The following is a 22349-nucleotide window of genomic DNA, read 5'->3' on the forward strand; positions in this document are numbered from 1 at the left end:
AGAGAAGAGACCTGAGGACAGAAGTAGAGGTTAGAGTGATGTGCCTTGATGATGGATGAAGGGGTCACAAGCCATAGAATGCATGTGGCTTTTAGAAGATGGAAAAGTCAAGGAATCAGATTCCTCCAAAAGGAACAGACTCCTACAAATACCCTTATTTTAGACTTCTGACCTCTACACCTGTAAGAGAATAAAATTATCACCATGTTGTGATATAGCAGCAGTAGAAAACTAATGCAAAAGTTTAACAATTATTGACAGCAACAAAGGATTATAAATCAGATTCAGTTCAGAGCAAGACTTACAGAATCAGTGACAGTGATCACCCCACTCACTAACTGCAGTTTTTCTCCCTCCTTGTATTAACACAGGTTCCTACCAATGATTCCTGCCTCCTGACAGAAATTCTTCTCAAGTCAAGCTAACTTCAGCACACACAACTCTAATTTTTAGGCATCAGGCTACAGGGTAGTAAAATATTCTGTAAAAGGTAGCTGGTTAGGCTTCTCAATTCTCAGACAAGAAGATATTTTTACCAGCCTTTAACAAAATGAACAAAATCACATGAGTCAAAGGGACCTGTATTCAAATACCCACCCTCTCTCCCCACCAATCTACTAGGCATGGGAATTTGGACAAACTAAGGACTTAATTTATATTCTTGTGTTCCTTATTTTTAAAATGGGAATTATACAACATAAATAAACTGCTATGAGGATAAAATGATATTGGATACAAAGTATTTAGCATAGTGTTAGCACTTGGTACTTGCTCAGAGAACAATATCTATTATTAGGGGGGAAAAAAAAGCCCTCATTTTTCTCCAGCAATTTTTCTTCTTTATATTTTAATTTTGACAAAGAGGAAGAAAATCAAGTAGAGGAATTATAGTTTATTTTTATTAAACACTCTAAGATATTCTTTCTCAATCATTTCCTGGGCCGTCAGCTTCTAAGTCACTCCAGTTTCCACTCCAATCAGAGAACGAACTGCTAAATGTTTAATGAATTATTTGCATCAAATGGTTACCTGGCAACCATCACTAATATAAAATTGGACTTGAGTTTCTGTAAAAGTCGACAATCTACTGAAAGGATTCGAAGATAGATAAATACTAGTCCCTGTCAGAATTTTAACTCTTAAAAACACACCCAGGTGGGCTCTCAAGAGCCTAAATCGGGAATGTGCAATATTATTTATAGCTTGGTATTCAGAATTTCATTATTTAGTGTTTTCAACAATAGGCTAAACACTCTATCCATATTGTATGAAAGACTAAAATAATACCAAACTTTTATCAAGCACTAATTACATGCCACAAACTATTTTAATTCTGATGTGTGTATTAGTTATTTGAAGAGTCAAAATAACTTTGATGTAGTGCTTACATTGAAGAGGTAAATCATATTTCTAAAGCATTAGATTCATTTGGATATTTCTGGTACACAATGAGACTCTTCGTCTCTATTATCCGTCAATGAGGCAAAAAAAGATTCTGGCTTTCCATTACTTAGGTAAAATAAAATGGCCTTTGTAGGTTGGTCCCTATTAGGTCTGAATCTTGAGCACTTTTAGAACCAATGATAAACGGGATTTTTAGTGAACAGCTCCTCCAGTGTTCAAGCTACTGCCTGATGATAAAGATAAGGTATTTCAACATTTTAGAAAATACCATCTGATACCCCCAAGGAGCAGCAGCTGGTGAGATTCAGTCAAGTAATATAACTCATCATAAACTCTTGAATTTTGTATTAGAAACAGTGTTATTCACAAATGTAGGCCATCATTGATAAATGACAGAAGGATTGCCAGTCCTAAAGACAAAGAATAGCTTATGTTTTTCACTTTACACTTATCACTCATTCTTAAAAAGAATAACACATGCCATCTGTTGCAGGGCAGTCATTCATAATTTATGAGATCTGAGCTTGATATTTGAAAACATTTAATATGAGTATTAGTGAGTGCATGATAAAGTAGAATCAGGAGTTCTTAGAGCTTTGCCTTGATAATCTCCCCAATAATATTCTTTTACTAGGAAAGCATTTTTCTTGAAGTTAAGCCTTGATGAGTCTGGGTAGATAGCTCGATAAGTAACAGATCAGGATAAAACTGAAATATGGCCATAAGAACAATTTCTGTTAGATTCTGATACACACAAGTAGCCAGCTACCAGTTCTATTGGTGCCTGAGCAATCAGAATGAATACAGAAGAAAAAAAAAAAGAAAGCATTGTTGTAGAAATAAATGCATTTTATTTCCAACAAATTTGAATATGATCTTCCTTCTGAGCCCTCCCTGTTGTCTTGATAAACTTAACAGCAAAGATTTCTCTAAGTATAAGAAAAATAGGGGAGAGAACAAGTCAAGAAAAATCACATTAAAGGAAATCCTGTGTTCTGCCTTTTGAGAGATATGCATTCTCCTATTTTCTCCATAAGTACATTAGCTGGGTTTTTTGTTTGTTTGTTTTTAACTGCAGATGGTTTTTAGCAACTATGAAATCTCAATTCAACTGAGTACTGAACTTATTTCAAGCTGCTTTAAAAACTAAAACGAGAAAGGATTTGCCACAGAAATTTGGATACATATCTGACAAAGGCTTCCAAAAGTAAATAGTTAGCTTATAGTGAACATAAAAGCAAATTGCACACCCCAAAAATGTTCACTTACTGGCTTTCTCCAGGCAATTTTGAAATAAATTTATGAGAAAGGCCATGAGGCTTGAAATCTAGCTGTATGTACAGAAAAGACTGTTCTTTCATAAGATTGAGAAAGTTGGGTTTTTTGATAACTCAATATGCTATTGTATGTATGTAATTGTATTAATTACAGGCTATACTGAAGGCAAACAAAGACAAAATAATCCAGTAGTCACATGAGGGCCATTTTGAATTTTGAAATCTTCCTGGAAGAATGTGAATTAAAATGAGGAACTGAATTAGAATGACAAATATCAACTAAAGGGGATATATTTGAATCTTTTATATTTTTGAGGCTATGCCTTAATCACTGCTTCTGTCTCTAGGCTATAGAAACCTATTCTGAAATTTAAAGAAACAGAGTAGGATGATGGATTGACAATTCAACTTACAATTAGGTGTCAATGAGTTATAACTATATAATCATTAACTATTTCACTTATTCTGAGTCTTAGGTTGTTCACATACAAAAAAAACTAACAGATAGGTTTAGTTTGCTTTATGATTAAATTCCACTGTGAACAGTATAGATCCAGTGGATCCTAGATCCAGTATATGAAAACTCATATGATAAAGGCTGAACCAATATTTGTTGAATGAAATAAATGAACATGGCCAGGCTCCACCTGGAGGTATTTGAGGACATTGACACCTCTTTATCTTTTGTTATCTATGGGGAGAAATGGGTCTGGAGGTAAATAATCTAGTACTAAAAGCTAACATCAGTGAGGACAGTATGAAACTAAAAGACACAATGCTCAAACTCCATAGCAAGCTTGGGTGTGATTCATGCAATTTCTAGTACCAGCAGGTTAAGTCCGAAGGGGACGCAGAGCAGGAAATACGTGATAAAAGAACCCACAGAGACAACTGAGCTGAGGGTAGGTTCAGAAAATCTGCTTGCTTGATGTGTCTTAGTATCACTTTTAGGCGAAAGAGAGCAACCCCATAAAAGAGAACTGGTTCAAGAACTAAATCAGATGACAGATGCCTTTGTAACTAGCTCTGAGAAAGACTAAAAATCCAGAGGTGATCTGAAATAAAAAATGAGGAACTAAGACAAAAGTCTTATCTGTGAAATTATACCAATAGTCAAGAGCAAAAGAGAAGGCTATAACTCTATGATGCCTGGGGCTCCCTGGGATAAGTTAACAGCATAACATAATTCTAAGCCCCACTACATGATAGTATTGATCGTCAAAAAACTTCAGAAATGGATGAGATGCCAGAGCCATATTAATTTTAATAGCTATGATATACTGAGAATTTCTAACATGGCCATCACTGTACAACCTTTTTACATATATTTGATTTTAATTTTCATAGACACTGTGTGAATTGTCATCCCTATTTTCTATGTGAAGAGACTCATTCACAGAGGAGTAAAACAACTTCACTAGAAAACAGCTATTAATTAGCAAAATCAGAACATAAATTCTAAGGCTCTTACTCTTAACCACTATGTTATGCTCTTATGCTTGAGAGAACTTGATAAGGCAAAAATAGGGAAAATGTGATAGGACCTGCCACCTGCCTAAGTAATAATTAGAAATATATCATTGCCACGAAGAATACCTGAAAACAGCCACTTAACGTTTGTCTCCATATCACTTACTATTCTATTCTGCATTGGTTTCTGTTTTAATTGAAGTAGAAAGCAGTTAGCACAGAGAGGAGGAAATATATTTATAAAATATATTAATAAAAACTAAGCTGTAAGGCCAGACACCATCAAACCCTTAGAGGAAAACACAGGCAGAACACTCTATGACATAAATCACAGCAAGATCCTTTTTGACCCACCTCCTAGAGAAATGGAAATAAAAACAAAAATAAATAAATGGGACCTAATGAAACTTAAAAGCTTTTGCACAGCAAAGGAAAACATAAACAAGATGAAAAGACAGCCCTCAAAATGGAAGAAAATATTTGCAAATGAAGCAACTGACAAAGTAATAATCTCCAAAACATACAAGCAACTCATGCAGCTCAATATCAAAAAAACAAACAGCCCAATCCAAAAATGGGCAGAAGACCTAAATAGATATTTCTCCAAAGAAGATATACAGATTGCCAACAAACACATGAAAGAATGCTCAACATCATTAATCATTAGAGAAATGCAAATCAAAACTACAATGAGGTAAAACCTCTCACCGGTCAGAATGGCCATCATCAAAGAATCTAAAAACAATAAATGCTGAAGAGGGTGTGGAGAAAAGGGAACCCTCTTGCACTGTTGGTGGGAATGTAAATTGATACAGCCACTATGGAGAACAGTATGGAGGTTCCTTAAGAAACTAAAAATAGAACTACCAAACGACCCAGCAATCCCACTCCTGGGCATATACCCTGAGAAAACCATCATTCAAAAAGAGTCATGTACCAAAATGTTCATTGTAGCTCTATTCACAATAGCCAGGACATGGAAGCAACCTAAGTGTCCATCAACAGATGAATGGATAAAGAAGATGTGGCACATATATACAATGGAACATTATTCAGTCATAAAAAGGAACGAAACTGAGTTATTTGTAGTGAGGTGGATAGACCTAGAGACTGTTATACAGAGTGAAGTAAGTCAGAAAGAGAAAAACAAATACCGTATGCTAACACATATATATGGAATCTAAAAAAAAAAGAAAATGGTCAGAAGAAGCTAGGAGCAAGATGGGAATAAAGACACAGACCTACTAGAGAATGGACTTGAGGATATGGGGAGGGGGAAGGGTAAACTGTGACAAAGTGAGAGAGTGGCATGGACATATATACACTACCAAATGTAAAATAGTTAGTGGGAAGCAGCCGCATAGCACAGGGAGATCAGCTCGGTGCTTTGTGACCACCTAGAGGGGTGGGATAGGGACAGTGGGAGGGAGGGAGATGCAAGAGGGAAGAGATATGGGGACATATGTATATGTGTAACTCATTCACTTTGTTATAAAGCAGAAACTAACACACCATTGTAAACCAATTATACTCTAATAAAGATGTTAAAAAATTAACAAATAAAACAAAACAAAAACTAAGCAATATTAGTTCCTTCCCTGTCTGATTCTATGTTGATATGATTACTCTAAGGATTACAGAATAATGAGAAGATTATTGTTTCCTGGAAGTTAGAAAACAGTCATATTTATATTATAGGGGGCATGTAGACATTGTGCAATGTTTTAAGAAACAAGTAGGTTTTCATTAAGGGCTGATAAAACTAAATTAAATTAGTACATACAGAGTAGAACTGGAAGTCCATAAATACGGATTTAATTCAAGTATTACAAGTCAGTTATTGTGAAATTTTCCTGTTTGTTTGAAGTATAAGAAAATTTAAACAGAAATTCACTACATTTATTCATCCTGTCCATCTAGCTCATATATTTATAATCAACCACTTATTTACCCATTCACTATTTCTGCTGCCTCATATAAATAGTAGATAGGTGTAATACAGTAAAACTGATTTTACTAAACACTAACTTGACTTCAGTTTGCCTTGGGTTTTGTATATTTATAGAATTAAAATGACTTTTGTCTATAACAACATGCTGTGCATCCCACATCTAGCCAATCCATGACAGGGAAGGTTTCTATGTTTACATTTTAAAAATATTGTTACAGAAATACACCATAATCTTTATTTAGAAAACAAAACTATGTCTTTACTACTCCATGTCCTAAGTAAAAAAATGAATTTTTAAACTATATTAATCATTTCAGAAAAAAATATTATAGCAAGTTGTATTAGTATTCTACTGCTGCTATAACAAATTACCACAAACTTAGTGGTTTTAAACAACACAAATTGTCAGAAGTTCAAAATGGGTCTTAAGGGCTAAAATTAAGAGGTCAGCAGAGTTGTGCTCATTCTGGATGCTCTAGGGAACATTTATGTCCTTGCTCTTTCCAGCTTCTTAGAGGATACCTGCATTCCTTGGCTAGTGGCCCCTTCCTCCATCTTCAATGTTCATCACTCTAATCTCTGCTTCTGTTGTCATAGCTCCTGTTTCGAACATTAACCTCTTGCCTCCTTTTTATAAGGATATTTATGATTAGATTGGGTCTCCATGGATAATCCAGGATAATCTCTCCAACTCAAGATCCTTAATTCAATCAAGTCTGCAAAGTCTCTTTGCCATTTATAATAACATATTATGGATTTCTTTGAGGGACCATTAATGAACCTACCATATAAGTATTTAATTGTGTAAAAGAATTTGGGTTTTATAGCAGGATTTTGAAAAAGTTTAAGCAATTTAAAAACTGACAACATTCACAGGAATTGTGATCTCCTACCATTGGAGAAATTCCTCAAAAATAAAACAAAAACATTAAAGTTTATGTAGATTTTCCCCTATACTAACTAATCATTCTAACGAAGTATGTTAAAATTGCAAAATCTGAATGAAGTACTTTCCAAGCAAATTTATTGCTTTTTTTCTAGCTTCATAAGATTAATGACTATAATACAAGAAAATTAACAATGCTCTTTCATAGTATTTCAACTGATTTTACAAGAATTTAGAAAAATTTTATCTGGAAAATTAACTCTTTAGATCTCACACATCAAGTTTGCTATAAGAGCTTTTTAGCAATGAACACTTTGGGGAAAAAAAAAACCCTTCACATTTTCACTACTTCTCTTCCCATACAGATGCAGTATATTTTAAAAACAAAATGTTATATTCCATGTCTCTTTAAACCTCACGTGTTTATGCTATTCAATTTCAGGATCTTATAAAAATTTATTTGAATTAAGTTTAAGTGCATTAGTTCTATAATCTTACTATTTCAAATAAACCAAGTGAGCATGGGTAAACTAATCCCCCAACTTTATTTATGTCTGTAATAATATTTTACTTTCTAAATCAAATATTTTCCTAACTTTGCCAATCCAATTAATTTTTTAATACTCTCAATTCATCTTGTTTCCTTACAATTAGCATCATGTGTACACTTACATATTATTAATCCACTATAAATATATGTATTTATTCTTTCTAGCTGTCGATGCCATTTGATATTTGGTTTATTTGATATAAGTTTACCTTTATGTTATTGTACAACGTAATATTTTCAAAAATATATATTTTAAAGGAAATATCACCTTATTAAATTTCATTCTGCAAACATATTTTGATTCTTAATAAATCCTAGAAACTTGAAAGAAATTGCTGCTTCATTATTAATGGTATTAATAGTACTAATTGCTGGTTGGTAATTAGATTGGGTCTAAGTCACTCTCCCCCATGTTGACTGCAAACATACTGACTTTCTATCAGTTATTAGGACAAGCCAACCTCTTCCCAACCTCACACTTTTTGGAGCTAATGATCTCTCTGCTTTGAAAGCTCTTTCCCAGGCTCTTTGCCTGACTGTCTCATTCTCATTCTTCAGGTTTCAAGTACCCTCTCTTGAGAGCAGTCTTTTATCACACCTATATAAGCTAGCCCTTTTATTGCTTTCTATTGTACAACTGTGTTTATTTTCTTCTTGCATTTTATCATTTACAATTATATGTATTGGTTAATGTGTTTATTATTTGCCTTATCCACGGGACCACCAGATCCATAAGGCGGAACTCTACTTTTCCCCAGCACTTAACACACTGATTAACCCATAATACGTACTGATAAACTTCTATTGGTAGAATTATTGTTGGTGCAAGAACTTAATACTACATATTTTGAAAAAAAAAAAAAATATATATATATATAGTAACTATTTAGAGTGCTTTTACACCTATTAGCATTGACTAGATACAAACTCTAGAACAAGAGTTGTAAATTTAAGTATATTCAGAAGCCAGGAGATATTTTAAGAGTATAATGAACCAAGTACAATAAAATAAGTAATGGAAATGACAGGAAATAGCAAAGAGCAGACCCTATTTAAAAGGTGCAGCAACTACTCAGCTCTAGTTTCATGCAGTCCTGATGTCCTAGCCCAGATCACTACAGGACTTAGATCAGATGGACCATTTTTGTAACTGATTCATCCAAACGCAGAGTACTTAAGAGACTGTCCACTAACTCTTGTTCACTAGATCACTGGATCTTATTTTTTCAGACCTGTTTTTCACCTTTCTTCTTTTGATTCTGGAACTATTACTTTGTATTTCCCACCCTCCCTCCCGCCACAAAAGGCTTCATTTTTCAACTTAAATTAGTCAAAATTGCTTTTTGCAGATCTTCAAACAAGTATTTCTTATTAATATATTAGTTAATTACATTAAAATAGTTTATTATCTTTATGCTCCACACTGTGACGAATATTAGGGCTCAGAAGAATCCCAGCATACAGGTAAGTCATGATTTCTACCCTGCCCATCTATGGGTTCATCTCCTGTCACTCCTGTGTTTTGTTTTTCATGCAAACACCAAAGTGTTTTGGTTTTATATTAACGGTAACAGTTACTTATCTTACATTGTCCCATCTGCCAAAAATTATTGCCCTTCTCATTAAAGTCTACTCATTCTTTAAGATTCAGCTGAAGAGTCATCTCCTCTAGAAAACCTTCCCTGAAGATATACACCCCCACACACCCCCTACAAACATCAGCCGCTATGGGATGGGCATGTCTTCCAGGTGCACTGCTAACATGAAGTGCTCAGTTGCTTTGCTGAGCTAGGAACAGTGTAACTTTGGGGACCTTGAGCCTCATTTGGCTAAACTCCTCTATGGCAGAATTTTTATCCTAGCATTCTACCTAGTGTTTAGCATAGTGCCTGGTCTACAATAGACGTTGTGTGATGAAAGGAAGATAAAAGAGGGAGGTCTTGAAAGCAAATGATATAAACTAGTTGAGAATAATTTCCATAAACATATGAAGCAGCTAGACAAGAACAGGAGAGAATTTAGGGTGAAAACTTCTAAGAAAGTATATAGTCCACCTATGCTTCCTGTTTTCCAAACTTATAATAGCAATTTTTATGAATATTTCATATTTTGGACATACAATAAAAGTTTAAATTAACTATTAAGTAATTACTGATTCACTCGAAAAAGTTTTATGAATTATATGTTAGGTGCAAGATACTGTCAAGTAGAAACTATTTAAGAAAGAAACTGGCCCCTGGCCTCTGCGCCAAGCGGGTCTCCTCTCTGTCCGGTCTGCGCTTGGAGCAGGCATGAGCCTGGCCCTGGGGGCCGGGGGAGCCGGGCGGGGGAGCAGCGCCCCAGACGCCGTCGCCATGGCGCACCCTCGCAGCCCCTGCCCGCGTTAACATCACAGTGGCTGCCCAAGGAGAACCCCAACTTCAGTTCAAACTTACATTGGTTGGTGATGGTGGTACTGGTAAAACTACATTCGTGAAACGTCATCTGACTGGTGAATTTGAGTAGAAGTATGTAGCTACCTTGGGTGTTGAGGTCCATCCCCTTGTGTTCCATACCAACAGAGGACATATTAAGTTCAATGTATGGGATACAGCTGGTCAGGAGAAACTTGGTGGACTGAGAGATGGCTATTATATCCAAGCTCAGGGTGCCATTATAATGTTTGATGTAACATCGAGAGTTACTTACAAGAACGTGCCTAACTGGCATAGAGATCTGGTACCAGTGTGTGAGAATATCCCCATCTTGTTGTGTGGCAACGAAGTGGATATTAAGGACAGAAAGGTTAAGTCAAAGTCAATTGTCTTCCACCAAAAGAAGAATCTTCAGTACTATGACATTTCTGCCAAAAGTAACTACAACTTTGAAAAGCCCTTCCTCTGGCTAGAAAACTGATGGGAGACCCTAACTTGGAGTTCATTGCCATGCCTGCTCTCGCCCCACCAGAGGTGATCATGGACCCAGCGTTGGCAGCGCAGTAAGAGCACGATCTAGAGGTTGCTCAGCCAACTGCCCTCCCGGATGAAGATGATGACCTGTGAGAAAGTGAAGCTAGAGTCCAGCATCAGAAGTCTAGTTTTATAGGCAACTATCCTGTGATATCAGTGGTGCAGCATGGTTGCCACTTTATTATATAGCTAAGCAGAACATGTGCTTAATCTTTGGGATGCTGAAGGAGATGAATGGGCTTCAGAGTGAATGTAGCAGTTAAAAAAAAAACAACATTTTTTTGGACCTACATATTTAGGTGTTTTGGAACACAGTTGTTTCCTCCTTGAGTTCCAAATATAAGACTGCTACAGTCACATCACAATATTCAGTGGTGGAATCTTATTTGTTACTGTCATTCCCATTCCTTTTTGTTTAGAATCAGAATAAAATTGTATTTCAAATATCTAAAAAAAAAAAGAAAAGAAAAGAAAAAAGAAAGAAACTTTGGTGGGAAGAAAAAGGAGAAAGAAAGGAAGAATTTTATTGTTCTTGTTATAACTATCATTCTAAAAAGGAGAATTTAGATAACTGACATTCCTCTTATAAAGGGACAATACTTGATGCATTATATGGAGGCATACAGAAGAATAATATGAAAAACAAATTGGTTGCTAGGACCATTCTAGCATTCTTGAGGAATACAATTACAACATCAAACAATTTGGAAAAACTAAAATTCATATAATCTATATTTTTTACCATAGATCTTCCCTTTGAATTAATAAGGTCTTGTGTGTAAACAAGAGTTTCTTTTGTTTATCATTTTAGCAATGAACATAATGATTTTAGAGGATTAAATTTTGACCATATTTCCTTTTTTCTTTCAATCATTCAATATGCCTTAACTGAATGTCTCCTATGTATCAGAAACTGGAAAAGGTACTGAGGCATTGGGAATCAATTTATATCTTGACATTCTGTGATATTTTTAAAACTTAACATATCGGTTAATTTTAGCATGAGTTTTAAAATATGTAATTATTTATTTACATAATAGGAGCCAAAGTGTGAACATATTAAAATATGCACTCAGTTGAATATTAGTTGCAAAATGTATTTAGTTATTTATAACTAAATATTTAAAGGCTTTTGTTCATTTTAAATGCTGAAAGATAGTACTTTTTTCTTTTAGTAAAAAAAGACAAAATAGCAGATTATATAATTAATTGTAAATATTAATTTCCAACATTACTTGTTTTGCATGTCTTTCCATAAAGACAATCACATACATAACTTCAGATGGTTAATATGAATGGTGAGAAAGTCTGTAAGTGCTATAAAATAAGATTGGTTTAACCAAACACTCATTTCTTTTTTTTTTTTTACATCTTTATTAGAGTATAATTGCTTTACAATGGTGTGTTAGTTTCTGCTTTATAACAAAGTGAATCAGTTATACATACACATATGTTCCTATATCTCTTCCCTCTTGTGTCTCCCTCCCTCCCACCCTTCCTATCCCACCCCTCTAGGTGGTCACAAAGCACCGAGCTGATCTCCCTGTGCTATGTGGCTGCTTCCCACTACCAAACACTCATTTCTAGTGGCTCTCCAATTGTGTGCTTCCCCCGTCTATTTCAAAGAAAATCTACCAGCAGAGAAGATTACTGAATAAGTAATATGTACTTTGTATTTTTAAAAAGAAGAAACAAAGAACTGAAGAGAAATGCTGGACTGTGAGAGAAGACAAACACTTTTTGAGTGTAATGTGTGTGAAACTGTATGCCTTGGAAAAAAGACAAATTATCAGCAGGATACAAAGTAAAGCTAAAGTAAAGACTTTTTGCTCAGAAATACTCTATATAGGTGGTTAGTTGTTTTACTGTGTTCTAACACAAGTCATCCCCGTAAACTGGCTAAATGAAGGAAGCTCTACTTAAAGATGCCAAAATTTCCATCCCAAATCAGGCTAGAAGTGATGGGGTGGGGTGAGAAGAAGGAAGCTGCAAAAACAAAACTGTGGCATTGGTAAATGCTGAGGTTTAACCTCTTGAATATTTGGGTCATCTCCTAGGGAGGAAATATCACGAAGGAGGAAAATCAAACCTCAAAAGAAAAGGCAAAGGCTATAAAAGTCATACTGGAACTAAGGTGTCACAGGAACAGAGAAAAGTATTGATTCAACTGTCCCCAAAACAGGCTACCTGTTGAACCCAAACAAGAAATTACAGACAGTAGAAAGAAAAGATTAAATACAACTTTAGTGATTTTGAAAAAACTGTGTACAAGACACTCAAAAAACTGAGTATAAGACAAATTCAGTAGCCTCACTAAATTGTTTAAAATTCCTAATTTTCCTTATTTTATTTCCCACTGTCATCTTTTCAAAACAAGCCACACCATTTGGTTGATTTAGGTTAAAGTCCTCTTAAAAATTTCAGTGTTCATTTATACACCAATTTACTGACTCCTAAAACTCTGCAGAAATTATTGCAAGCTTATCTTAGATGTTTTTAATTTTCCTTCTCCTGTGTGATACAATAAACTTTGTTGAATTTTTCTATATTACCTCTTATATACTTATATATCATTAATATTGATGTTTTTCTATATATTTTTATTTTTCTATATTTCTATATTTTCTTTCGAGATTTTCCATGAAAAAGTATCACCTTAAAAATAAATATTACCATAGAAACATATATACACAAGGCATATATAAAAAAAGAAAATATCAATAATATTTTTCCACATATCAATATTAAGAAAACATTCATAACAAAGTATATCACCATATACACTGCAGTTTGTCATCTTAAATTCAAAATGAAAATGGATATTATTAAATTATATAACAAACAGAACCTAAGAGTATTTGTTGTTTGGTTGTTTATTCAGTTGTTCAGTTAGAAAATTTTCAAATATTAATATTGAATCCTAAATATGAAGTCTGTCTGCTACTAATACAATAGGGTCTTTTAACAAGCATATTAATTAAGTACAAGGATTTTCTCCTATAATACAGGTAATTTAAACAACTTTTTAAGTTACTACTTAGATAAGAGCCTCATTCTAAATTGTCGGTGGTATTTTTATAGCACAAATTAGTCTTTGCCATAAAGCTTCATTAGGTGTTTGGGAAAATAAAAGTTGCAGTGATTCAGCTGTTTTAAGAAAAGAATACAAACCTCTTAAAAGTAAGTAGCAAAAGAAAGAAGAAAAAGGGTCCGGGCCCTTGAAGCATTTGCTTTCACTATGTACTTTTACTGTACTGATGAAAGTTAAATATTGAACACCACTGAATAACTCTTGAAAATATAAAGGGTAAAATCTAGGGGGAGAACTATAGCTGCGTCCTTAAGAACAGGTATTACAGACAAACTCAACTCTTGGCTCTGCCATTTCCTAGCTATTCTACATTTTACATGAAACATTTTACTAATGCTATTGAGTATGTTTCCTCTTCAGTAAAGTGCTGACACTCATACCTAACAGGGAGGAGAGTGTGAGAAGTAAATAAAATAATGTATGTAAACATATAAGCCATGTAGTAAATGTTAATAAATGAAAGCTATTTTAATAAGTGAATATTTTCAGCAATGGAAAAATCAGTGTGTTTTTATGGTGGAGAAAAGAAAAAGAGCTTATTATTAACTAAATCAGAACTTGTAGTAGCCCACCCCTTATCCACAGGGAGTACATTCTAAGACGCACAGTGGATTCCTGAAACTGCAGATAGCACCAAACCCTATATATACTGTTTTTCTTCCTATACATACATATCTATGATAAAGTTTAATTTATAAATTAGGCACAGTAAGAAAATATCCAAATTTCCAGCATGACTTCTCTTGTGTTTTGGGGCCATTAAAATATGGGTTACTTGAACACAAGCACTATGATAGTGTGACAGCTGAAGTGTTACAGATGACTAACAAGTGGGTAGCATATATAGTGGATACACTAAACAGGGGGATGATTCACGTCTCGAGTAGGATGGCATATTTCATCATGCTACTCAGAATGGCACATGATTTAAAACTTATGAATTGTTTATTTCTGGAAAGTTCCATTTAATATTTTCAGACTGAGGTTGACCATGGATAACTGAAACCAAGGAAAGTGAAATCACACATAACAGGGGACTACTGTACTATAGATGAGGGAAAGTCTATAAGGTGAGATCCAGAAAATTTTAATAGCTTACCTGAGGCTAAAGTATCCAGAATTTTTGTTAAGTAACCAGGCTTCCTGATATCTGGCCATTTTTCTACTAAACCAGCTTACCTTGCAAATGAGTCACTATAGTTTATTTTACGGTTTTTACTTTCTTTTGGATTATTTTCTTTTAAGTTCATGTTAAATTTTCTAAATGAGTTTCCAGTTACGCATTACACTTTTAACTGAAACATACTGAAGATAATTTAAACAAACGCAATTATACTATATCATATAAATTAAACTGTGTATAAACTGGAAAGTGGTTGCACCTGTGTTTATAATTCTTATTTAATGAAACAATCAGTTAAATATTTTAATATAATATGAACATACTTCTAAGGCAATCAGTACATTTTCAGGATTACCAGAAACCTGAAAATGTAGGATATTCAGGAATCAAATTGCCCAACTCTAAAAATTTATGAGAGACAAAATCTGTGGTAAACCACAATCCTTTTATACAAAAGTGTATGAGCAAGTTCTTATCTATATTGAAATGATTTAAGATGATTTTTCAGAATGAGTTTGGCAGAGGAATTTGGAGTAGTTATCCTTAAAGGAACTCTGAAGAAATACAGAAAACTGAAGAAAGAACTGTGAAATTCTTTAAATTTTAAAAATTGTGAAAAAAATATTTGACAAAACTTCTTCAGCTTTCATGTTGCAATGATTGTAAGTTTCTTAAAACTGTCTTTAAAAATGAGGCATACCTTATTTAATATATTTTTTAAATGCCTTTGGAAATAGCTATTCTACATATTTCACAAAGATCTTATTATGCAACCTAAGTATAACTGTCACAGTTCTAAAGTGGACTACAAATTTTATTTCTTTAAAGTATCACTAATGAACAATAAATGGTCATTTAGCTTTATATTTTTATAGAAGGGTTCCTGGAGATAACAATATAAGAAGCATAACCTCAATTGAGATTTCAATAAAACCTATACACTTATGCTTTTTCACAACAAAGAAAGTAAGCTTATAAAACTTCCCTAGATAAACTTTCTCTATTCAATCACACTGTAAATAAAGGAACAATGAAATTTTCTCTTGATTGCTTTCATTATTACTTTTAAATTTCAATTCATTTCTTGCTGGCCAAATTTCTCTATTGTTATTGGAGTACACACACTTACAGCTCATGAGCAATGTGCTGCTTTTTAAATAAACATCAATGAGGCAAACCTAGAACTACCTCTTGACACAGTAAACTTGCTGACCCCCAGATGCTTTGTTTCTTCTGAGATATCAAGGGAAGTCGGAACCTGGGATTTGTTTATGAGGAGTTTTCTACCTCTGGGATGAGCTGCATATGTAATACGAGAATACAGGATTTCCTGAGTGATCTTCACTAAGGTATCCCATGAATAATTAACTAGTCAGATCAAAAATATCTTTTGAGATGATGATTCTACCTTTGGATAAAAAAGTCAAGAAAGGGCTTCCCTGGTGGCGCAGTGGTTGAGAGTCCTCCTGCCGATGCAGGGGACATGGGTTCGTGCCCCGGTCCGGGAAGAACCCACATGCCGCGGAGCGGCAGGGCCCGTGAGCCATGGCTGCTGGGCCTGCGTGTCCGGAGCCTGTCCTCCGCAACGGGAGAGGCCACAACAGTGAGAGGCCCGCGTACCACAAAAAAAAAAAAGGGTCATTTTTGATTGTTTGATTTTTCATTATTCCTGAAGAAAAAAGAAAAGTTGTTGGTATATATCATTTCTGACATAAAGGTTGCAAAGACACAGTTCTTGAGACTGTAAAAGATACATTCTCTACAGAGTGTTTTAGTCCATGTAATCCTTGTATTTTCTTTCCAATCTGCTCTCTCTGGGTGAATATATTTCTACTTCTCGATATCTTGGCAGCACAGGAAGCTTAGATATAATTGTTCCTATCAAATTCAAGATTTATCATTTTCTATACTACTATATATACAAGTATATTATTCACTTTCATTTCTGTTTGCTTGGACCTGGAGGGATATAGTACTGGCATACCACTCTTTCATCGCTTTTCTAAATATTTTATATTCTTGCATTAAGAAAAGAGCTTTAGAATAGATACTGATATACAAAAATATATAGTCAAAATTAAATGCTGCAGGATCATGCAGGCAACACCTAATTCTTCCAAGGGTGGGGAAAATGTAAGACCCTGAAAAGTTAAAATTAGCCAGTTTTTAAATATAATTTATGTGATTATTTTTATGTTTTCATAGAGACTATGTTGTCAATGCATGCAAAACAAAGCTTAATATCTTTCCTTTTTATAAGAAAAGTACAGGAATATACATACTGTAAGGGACACATTCATACTGCACTTCAAGGTATTTATAGGTTCCCGGACATGGATCTGGAAAAACATCGGGACCTGCCACCACTGCACACTGGGTTCTGTTATTGCACCTGAAGTCAAAAGAGAAGAAAAGAAAAAAATAATAAGTTTCTACATAGTAAATCATTATTAACACCAATACCAATTTTATTTTAGTTCCTAATTACACAGATTTAAATAAGGTTTTGGTCAATTTAGGGTTTTAGACTTGTTAAGGAAATATCTACAGTATACCTAAAAAAAAACTAGACATTAAAAAATTCATTCAGTTTATTCATATTAACTAATTTAATATTTGATTGAACACAGCATGATTTTGAGTTAGGAGTTAAATACTTCTTAAGCAACATTAACTGGCCCATAGGATATTGCCAATGTGAAGACAGGATGATTTGGTAGGAAAAACTCACTCTCTTATAAAAAAAATAATTAAGAAAATAGAACCACAGAGCTTTACTTAGGCAGCAGTAAAATAAATTCACTGATTATCATATTATTTATTTTATAGGCAATGAACATATGGTGTTGAAATGCTTTTAGCCAAACCTAAAAAATAAAATCAGTAAAAACTCTAAATATTAAAATATATCTAAAAATTTAATTTATATAAATTAATATAATAATAAACTAATCCCATAAGTAAAACCATTTTTAAGAATGGACTCATATTCCTCATGTACAGCCAAATAATGGCACTAACCTTAAAGATTGCTATTCACAAATGCCAATATCCTATAATTTAGAATAACTTTAAATCTCCAAAGAGAATAATCAGACATCACTATTGAAACAGAAACACAAACTAGGCATATTTTGTGGCAATTGGGCTAAATAGATCTGGGTTAGCAGATTTACTCAAGGGTAAATAAATATACATATAATGAAATTGATTCCTACTCTGAAAAAGACACTCAAGGTCAGAATGGCCTCCTTACAGTAAATTTTACTCCGAAACTTTCTAGACCCAATAGAGTTCCTCCCTTCCTTCCTTCCTTCCTCCCTTCCTCTCCCTCCCTCCCTCCCTTTCTTCCTTCCTTCTTTCTTCTTTCTTTTTCTTTCCGCCCTTCCTTCCTTCCTTCTTTCCTTCCCTTCTTTCTTTCCTTCCTTTCTTAAAAAGATGCTTCCTTTTTTGATATGACCAATACCTCTGAATCCTTGCAAGGCTACTAGTTGGATAAGGAGCATTTAGGGCAGAACTCATTTTGATTTAGAGTGAAAATGCTTTGAGTTTACTCAAGGCTATCATTTGCCAGGCTTACTGAGGATTTTATTTAGTCCCTAAATTAAAATTGATTCATTAGTAAATGTCTTAAACTGAAAAATACATTTCATGTTATCAGTGGAAGATTAATAAAAGCCAATATTCCATTCTCATCAGTCAGTTTAGCATAACAGTTAATCCTGAGGGTCAACATGTTCTAAAGTTCTCTTGTGTAGATTTAGTGTCTAAAGATGATTATCAGACAATTGTATAATAACATTAATGTAAATGTGGCTGTCCTCAACATGCATTACAAATAGGTAGTGCAAATATTTTAGTGTATTGACACTTTTTAAAAATAGCAGTACTTTCCTATTACATAGAAAACCCTTAAGAGGAAGCTGTCTCAAGTTAAAAGACATGTTTTTGCAGTTAAAGCAATACAATTTTCACATCACGCCTTGAAAAAATAAACTCATAAATCTATCTCAGGATTTTATACAATGAGCAGCTATATAAACTCAGTTATATTCATAATTGTTACAGAAACAATCAGCTATTATCAAAAATGCATTCAAAGTAGAAATAATGAAAAATGAAAGTATACATTATAAAATTTGATATTTAAATATTTTGTAAATATAATATTATTGCTGATCTCAAATAATTAAATTATAATGTTTAAAATAAATATATATACACATATTATATATATTATGTTTTGTCTCTTGGCCTACTGTTGTTTTACTGCCTACTATCGTCCTTTTTTCTAATTACTACAGCTCTTATAATAATAAAATTAATTTACAATCTGTGTTTATTCTTACAATTTTCAGATGTAAATGGGCAATTACAAATCTTTTATTATTTAAACAATCAATGTTTGATATCAACAAACCAAATTACTAGTCATTTTTGAGTAGGGCATAAAGGTTAAAATTTACAATTATGGAAGTGTTTGTTTCACAGAAAATTGTCTTGAATCAAAAAGAATTTCATATGGTTATATATGTATAGATCAGATATTAAAATATAATATGGACATTAGACACATCCACCCATCCATTTAGTTATCTAAACATGTGAACTGATCATTTGCATATTATATACTATTTAATTTGCAAAAATACTATTTATGTGTATGTAAAAAAACCGAAATAAGCGACATTTGTTATAAACATTAGACACTGTAATGAGTCCCAAATATCTTACTTAATGTTAACCAAAGAAGAATCAAGAAAGCCTTCTACCTGGTGAGATAGTGTATGTGAAGAGGTATATAAACCAACACATTCTACACAAATAATATACTGCAATCATTGTCATCACTGTTCTGTAGAAAACAATGCTTTACAGCATTTACTTTTCAAAATAATTTACATTCTATTATGATTTCTATATCAAATGCTTTTTATAAATTAAGATACTGAAAAATCAAAAGGTAGGCAACATCTGGAATATTATTTTTGTATAAGATATAATATTGATTGTTTAAAGACTAGCTACATTTCAAAAACAGGAGTTTAAAAGTCTGTCTTGTTTTTTATGATTTCAGTCGCTGTGAGTCAAAATTAAATTAACCTTAATATTAGATTAAAGATTATTGATCAATTTACACCAGTAAGAGTACTTTTATAATTATATCAAAGTCGTCAAAAGTAAATCATCCTAAATATGCTTGATGATAAAAGGGAAATAAAATAATTGAATGTTCCAATGTGCTTTACACTCAGATTTTTCTTTATATTTACTTTTAATTTAAATATAAAAAATGATTTTCAGTAACCCTGATACTAAGGATATTCTTAAAACCCATAGTAAAGGATGAGAAAAGACTACAATGATATGGTCAAATGTATCCTAATCTACTAATATCCACAGAAAAAAATGCCATAATCTTATAAAAGCATTAAGGCTTCAACTTTTCATAAAAGTTTCACTATTTTTTCATTGGAAAATTTATGCAATAAAATTTTTCTACCCCAACAATAGACAATTTTCAAATAAAGTATTTGATTAAAAAAAAAAGCAGATTACAATAACAAATACCAGGTAGAATTCTCAAAGGAATCTATTGGAGTTTCGATTTTTACATATATAACACAGAGGTCAGTTATTTTACTACCTCACAGAGTTGACGTGCTTATAAAAATGCATTAAAAATTTGTAAAGTATCACATAAATGCACACGGTATACTATTTGTTGCTGTAACTATCCACATTGTTATCATTATTAACATCAGTCATTTGCTTTGGGATGGGTTAATAACACTTCATTCCAGATAGACTGAGTCTTTTGAGAGAAACCTACAACACAGAAGAAGTGACACACAGACAAGCACATAGATGCTTTGGATTAAGAGTAGAAACAGAAAAAAACAGATTCACGTTTTTTTTTAAAAAGAAAGCCAAATAAATTAGTTGTATGCAAAGTACATTACCCGGGATACCATAAGTTTGAGATTTATACTAACGCTTTAAACTTATCAAACATGTTCACATATATCTTACTTGTCACTTCTTTTGAGATGAAGTTACTAGTACCAATTTCACAGAGGAGGGAATAGGTATGGTGATGTTGAATAACTTTTCAGACTCTCAGTAGTCAAATAATAGTCACTGGACTCCAGAACAGTGACCTGAAAAACACTATCCTATTGTCTCCTGAGCGTATGAGTCATACATCTCATGGTCGCTCTGGGAAACTAATTTAATTCACTCTTATATGTTGTCAGGAGTACTATGATGATCTGATGAGGTAAAGATCAGCTGTGAAATATCTAACTGGCCCAGGATTCATTCAGTTGTGGTGTGGATCAGGCATTCCAAGGAAGCTCTGAATTTAACATTACATAACCAGGCCCTCTCAATTCAAATTGGAATGCAGCAATCAGAAAGATCAATATCTGAACATAAGGTGGAAGGAGTAATAAGATAAACGAGTATTTCTTTATATATAGACTATTCCAAAAGAAAAAAAGAAACACAAAAACATGCCATTTTAATTCAACCCACATTCAAAGCTCCAACTTAAGTATATTTGCCATCTATTGATAAAGTTTATTTAATAAATATTATGTAATATGTTGAATGCTATTAGTTATTTGCACTAATTTTAAAGTAGTATTGTTTAACTTAAAAAGAGGTCTTATGATGACTGCCAGGGAAGATAAACATAATTACAGGATTATAAATTAGATACAGAATTATTTGATGCTAACTTATTCACTCCAATATGATTTATAGCAGTATAAGAACAAAACTGGTTAAGAACGATAATGAAAAAGTCACCTCTGGGGCAAAGAAGTTCCTTTATTTGCCACAACATACTGCAGCATATAATAAAAATGATATTGCTAGGTTTATGCACATATCATCTATTCAGTAAGTTCTTATTATATATAAAATAAATGAACCAACCTCTTTTCTGCTAAATTTAGGAAAGTGATGTTTGTTTTAACTTCCATATCTAGATAAAAAGTAGCAGCCATTTTCTCCCGTTTAGTTACAACAAATTTATAGATGAAGCATATAAAATGAATCTTAAGTATAACTGTTTTAAAACGTTCTTACATAAGAGACATACAAGGATTGTATTGGTTGGTTCCATAACTCTAGTAATCTAATATGGTACAATTAAAATAATTTAAATAAAATATTGTTGTATTTCTCTACTAGGAGGGTAATTCATAGGGTTCGCCCTTAAAAAATCCAATTACATATTCTTATTATGCTCTTAAATCAGTGTGTACAAAAAAGCCAATCCTATGAATGCTCAGAAACGTCTCAATTAATGCTTCAGTCATGCAAATATATAAAACTCCATTTAAAATAATTGGAATAACAAGATATGATGGTGTAAAAAAAACATACTTTGTGGGTATCTCTTTGTTAGCAAAATAAGTCATATGAATTTATATTAGTATTTATCAAATGACTGATGGAGAAATACATACACTGAGTATACTCAAGTAATTCACAGCATCTAAAATATGGCAAATCAGTGTTTAAATCATATAAGAATGAGGCATTATGTTCCAAGAGAAAAATGTCTTAAAGATAACTATTCATGCAAAAAACAAGGCACTACCATCATGACACATTACTATTTAAAATCTAAAAATGTT

General features: G+C 33.1%; 1 protein-coding gene and 1 pseudogene across 29 annotated transcripts in view; one reads left to right on the forward strand and one right to left on the reverse strand.

Moving 5' to 3' along the window:
- Positions 1–22349, reverse strand: part of ADGRL3 (adhesion G protein-coupled receptor L3) — a 571254-nt gene that overhangs the window by 380261 nt on the left and 168644 nt on the right. For 28 of the 29 annotated variants that reach the window (XM_065878047.1, XM_065878033.1, XM_065878042.1 and 25 more), the window contains one exon: positions 16983–17092. The exons of the other annotated variant lie outside the window; for it this stretch is intronic. In XM_065878047.1, the coding sequence (XP_065734119.1) occupies positions 16983–17092 (110 nt within the window). The remainder of the gene's footprint in view (positions 1–16982; positions 17093–22349) is intronic. 29 annotated transcript variants of the gene reach the window in all.
- Positions 10197–10579, forward strand: LOC136123649 (GTP-binding nuclear protein Ran-like; annotated as a pseudogene).

Source organism: Phocoena phocoena, chromosome 5, assembly GCF_963924675.1.
Source record: "Phocoena phocoena chromosome 5, mPhoPho1.1, whole genome shotgun sequence".
Lineage (NCBI taxonomy): Eukaryota > Metazoa > Chordata > Mammalia > Artiodactyla > Phocoenidae > Phocoena > Phocoena phocoena.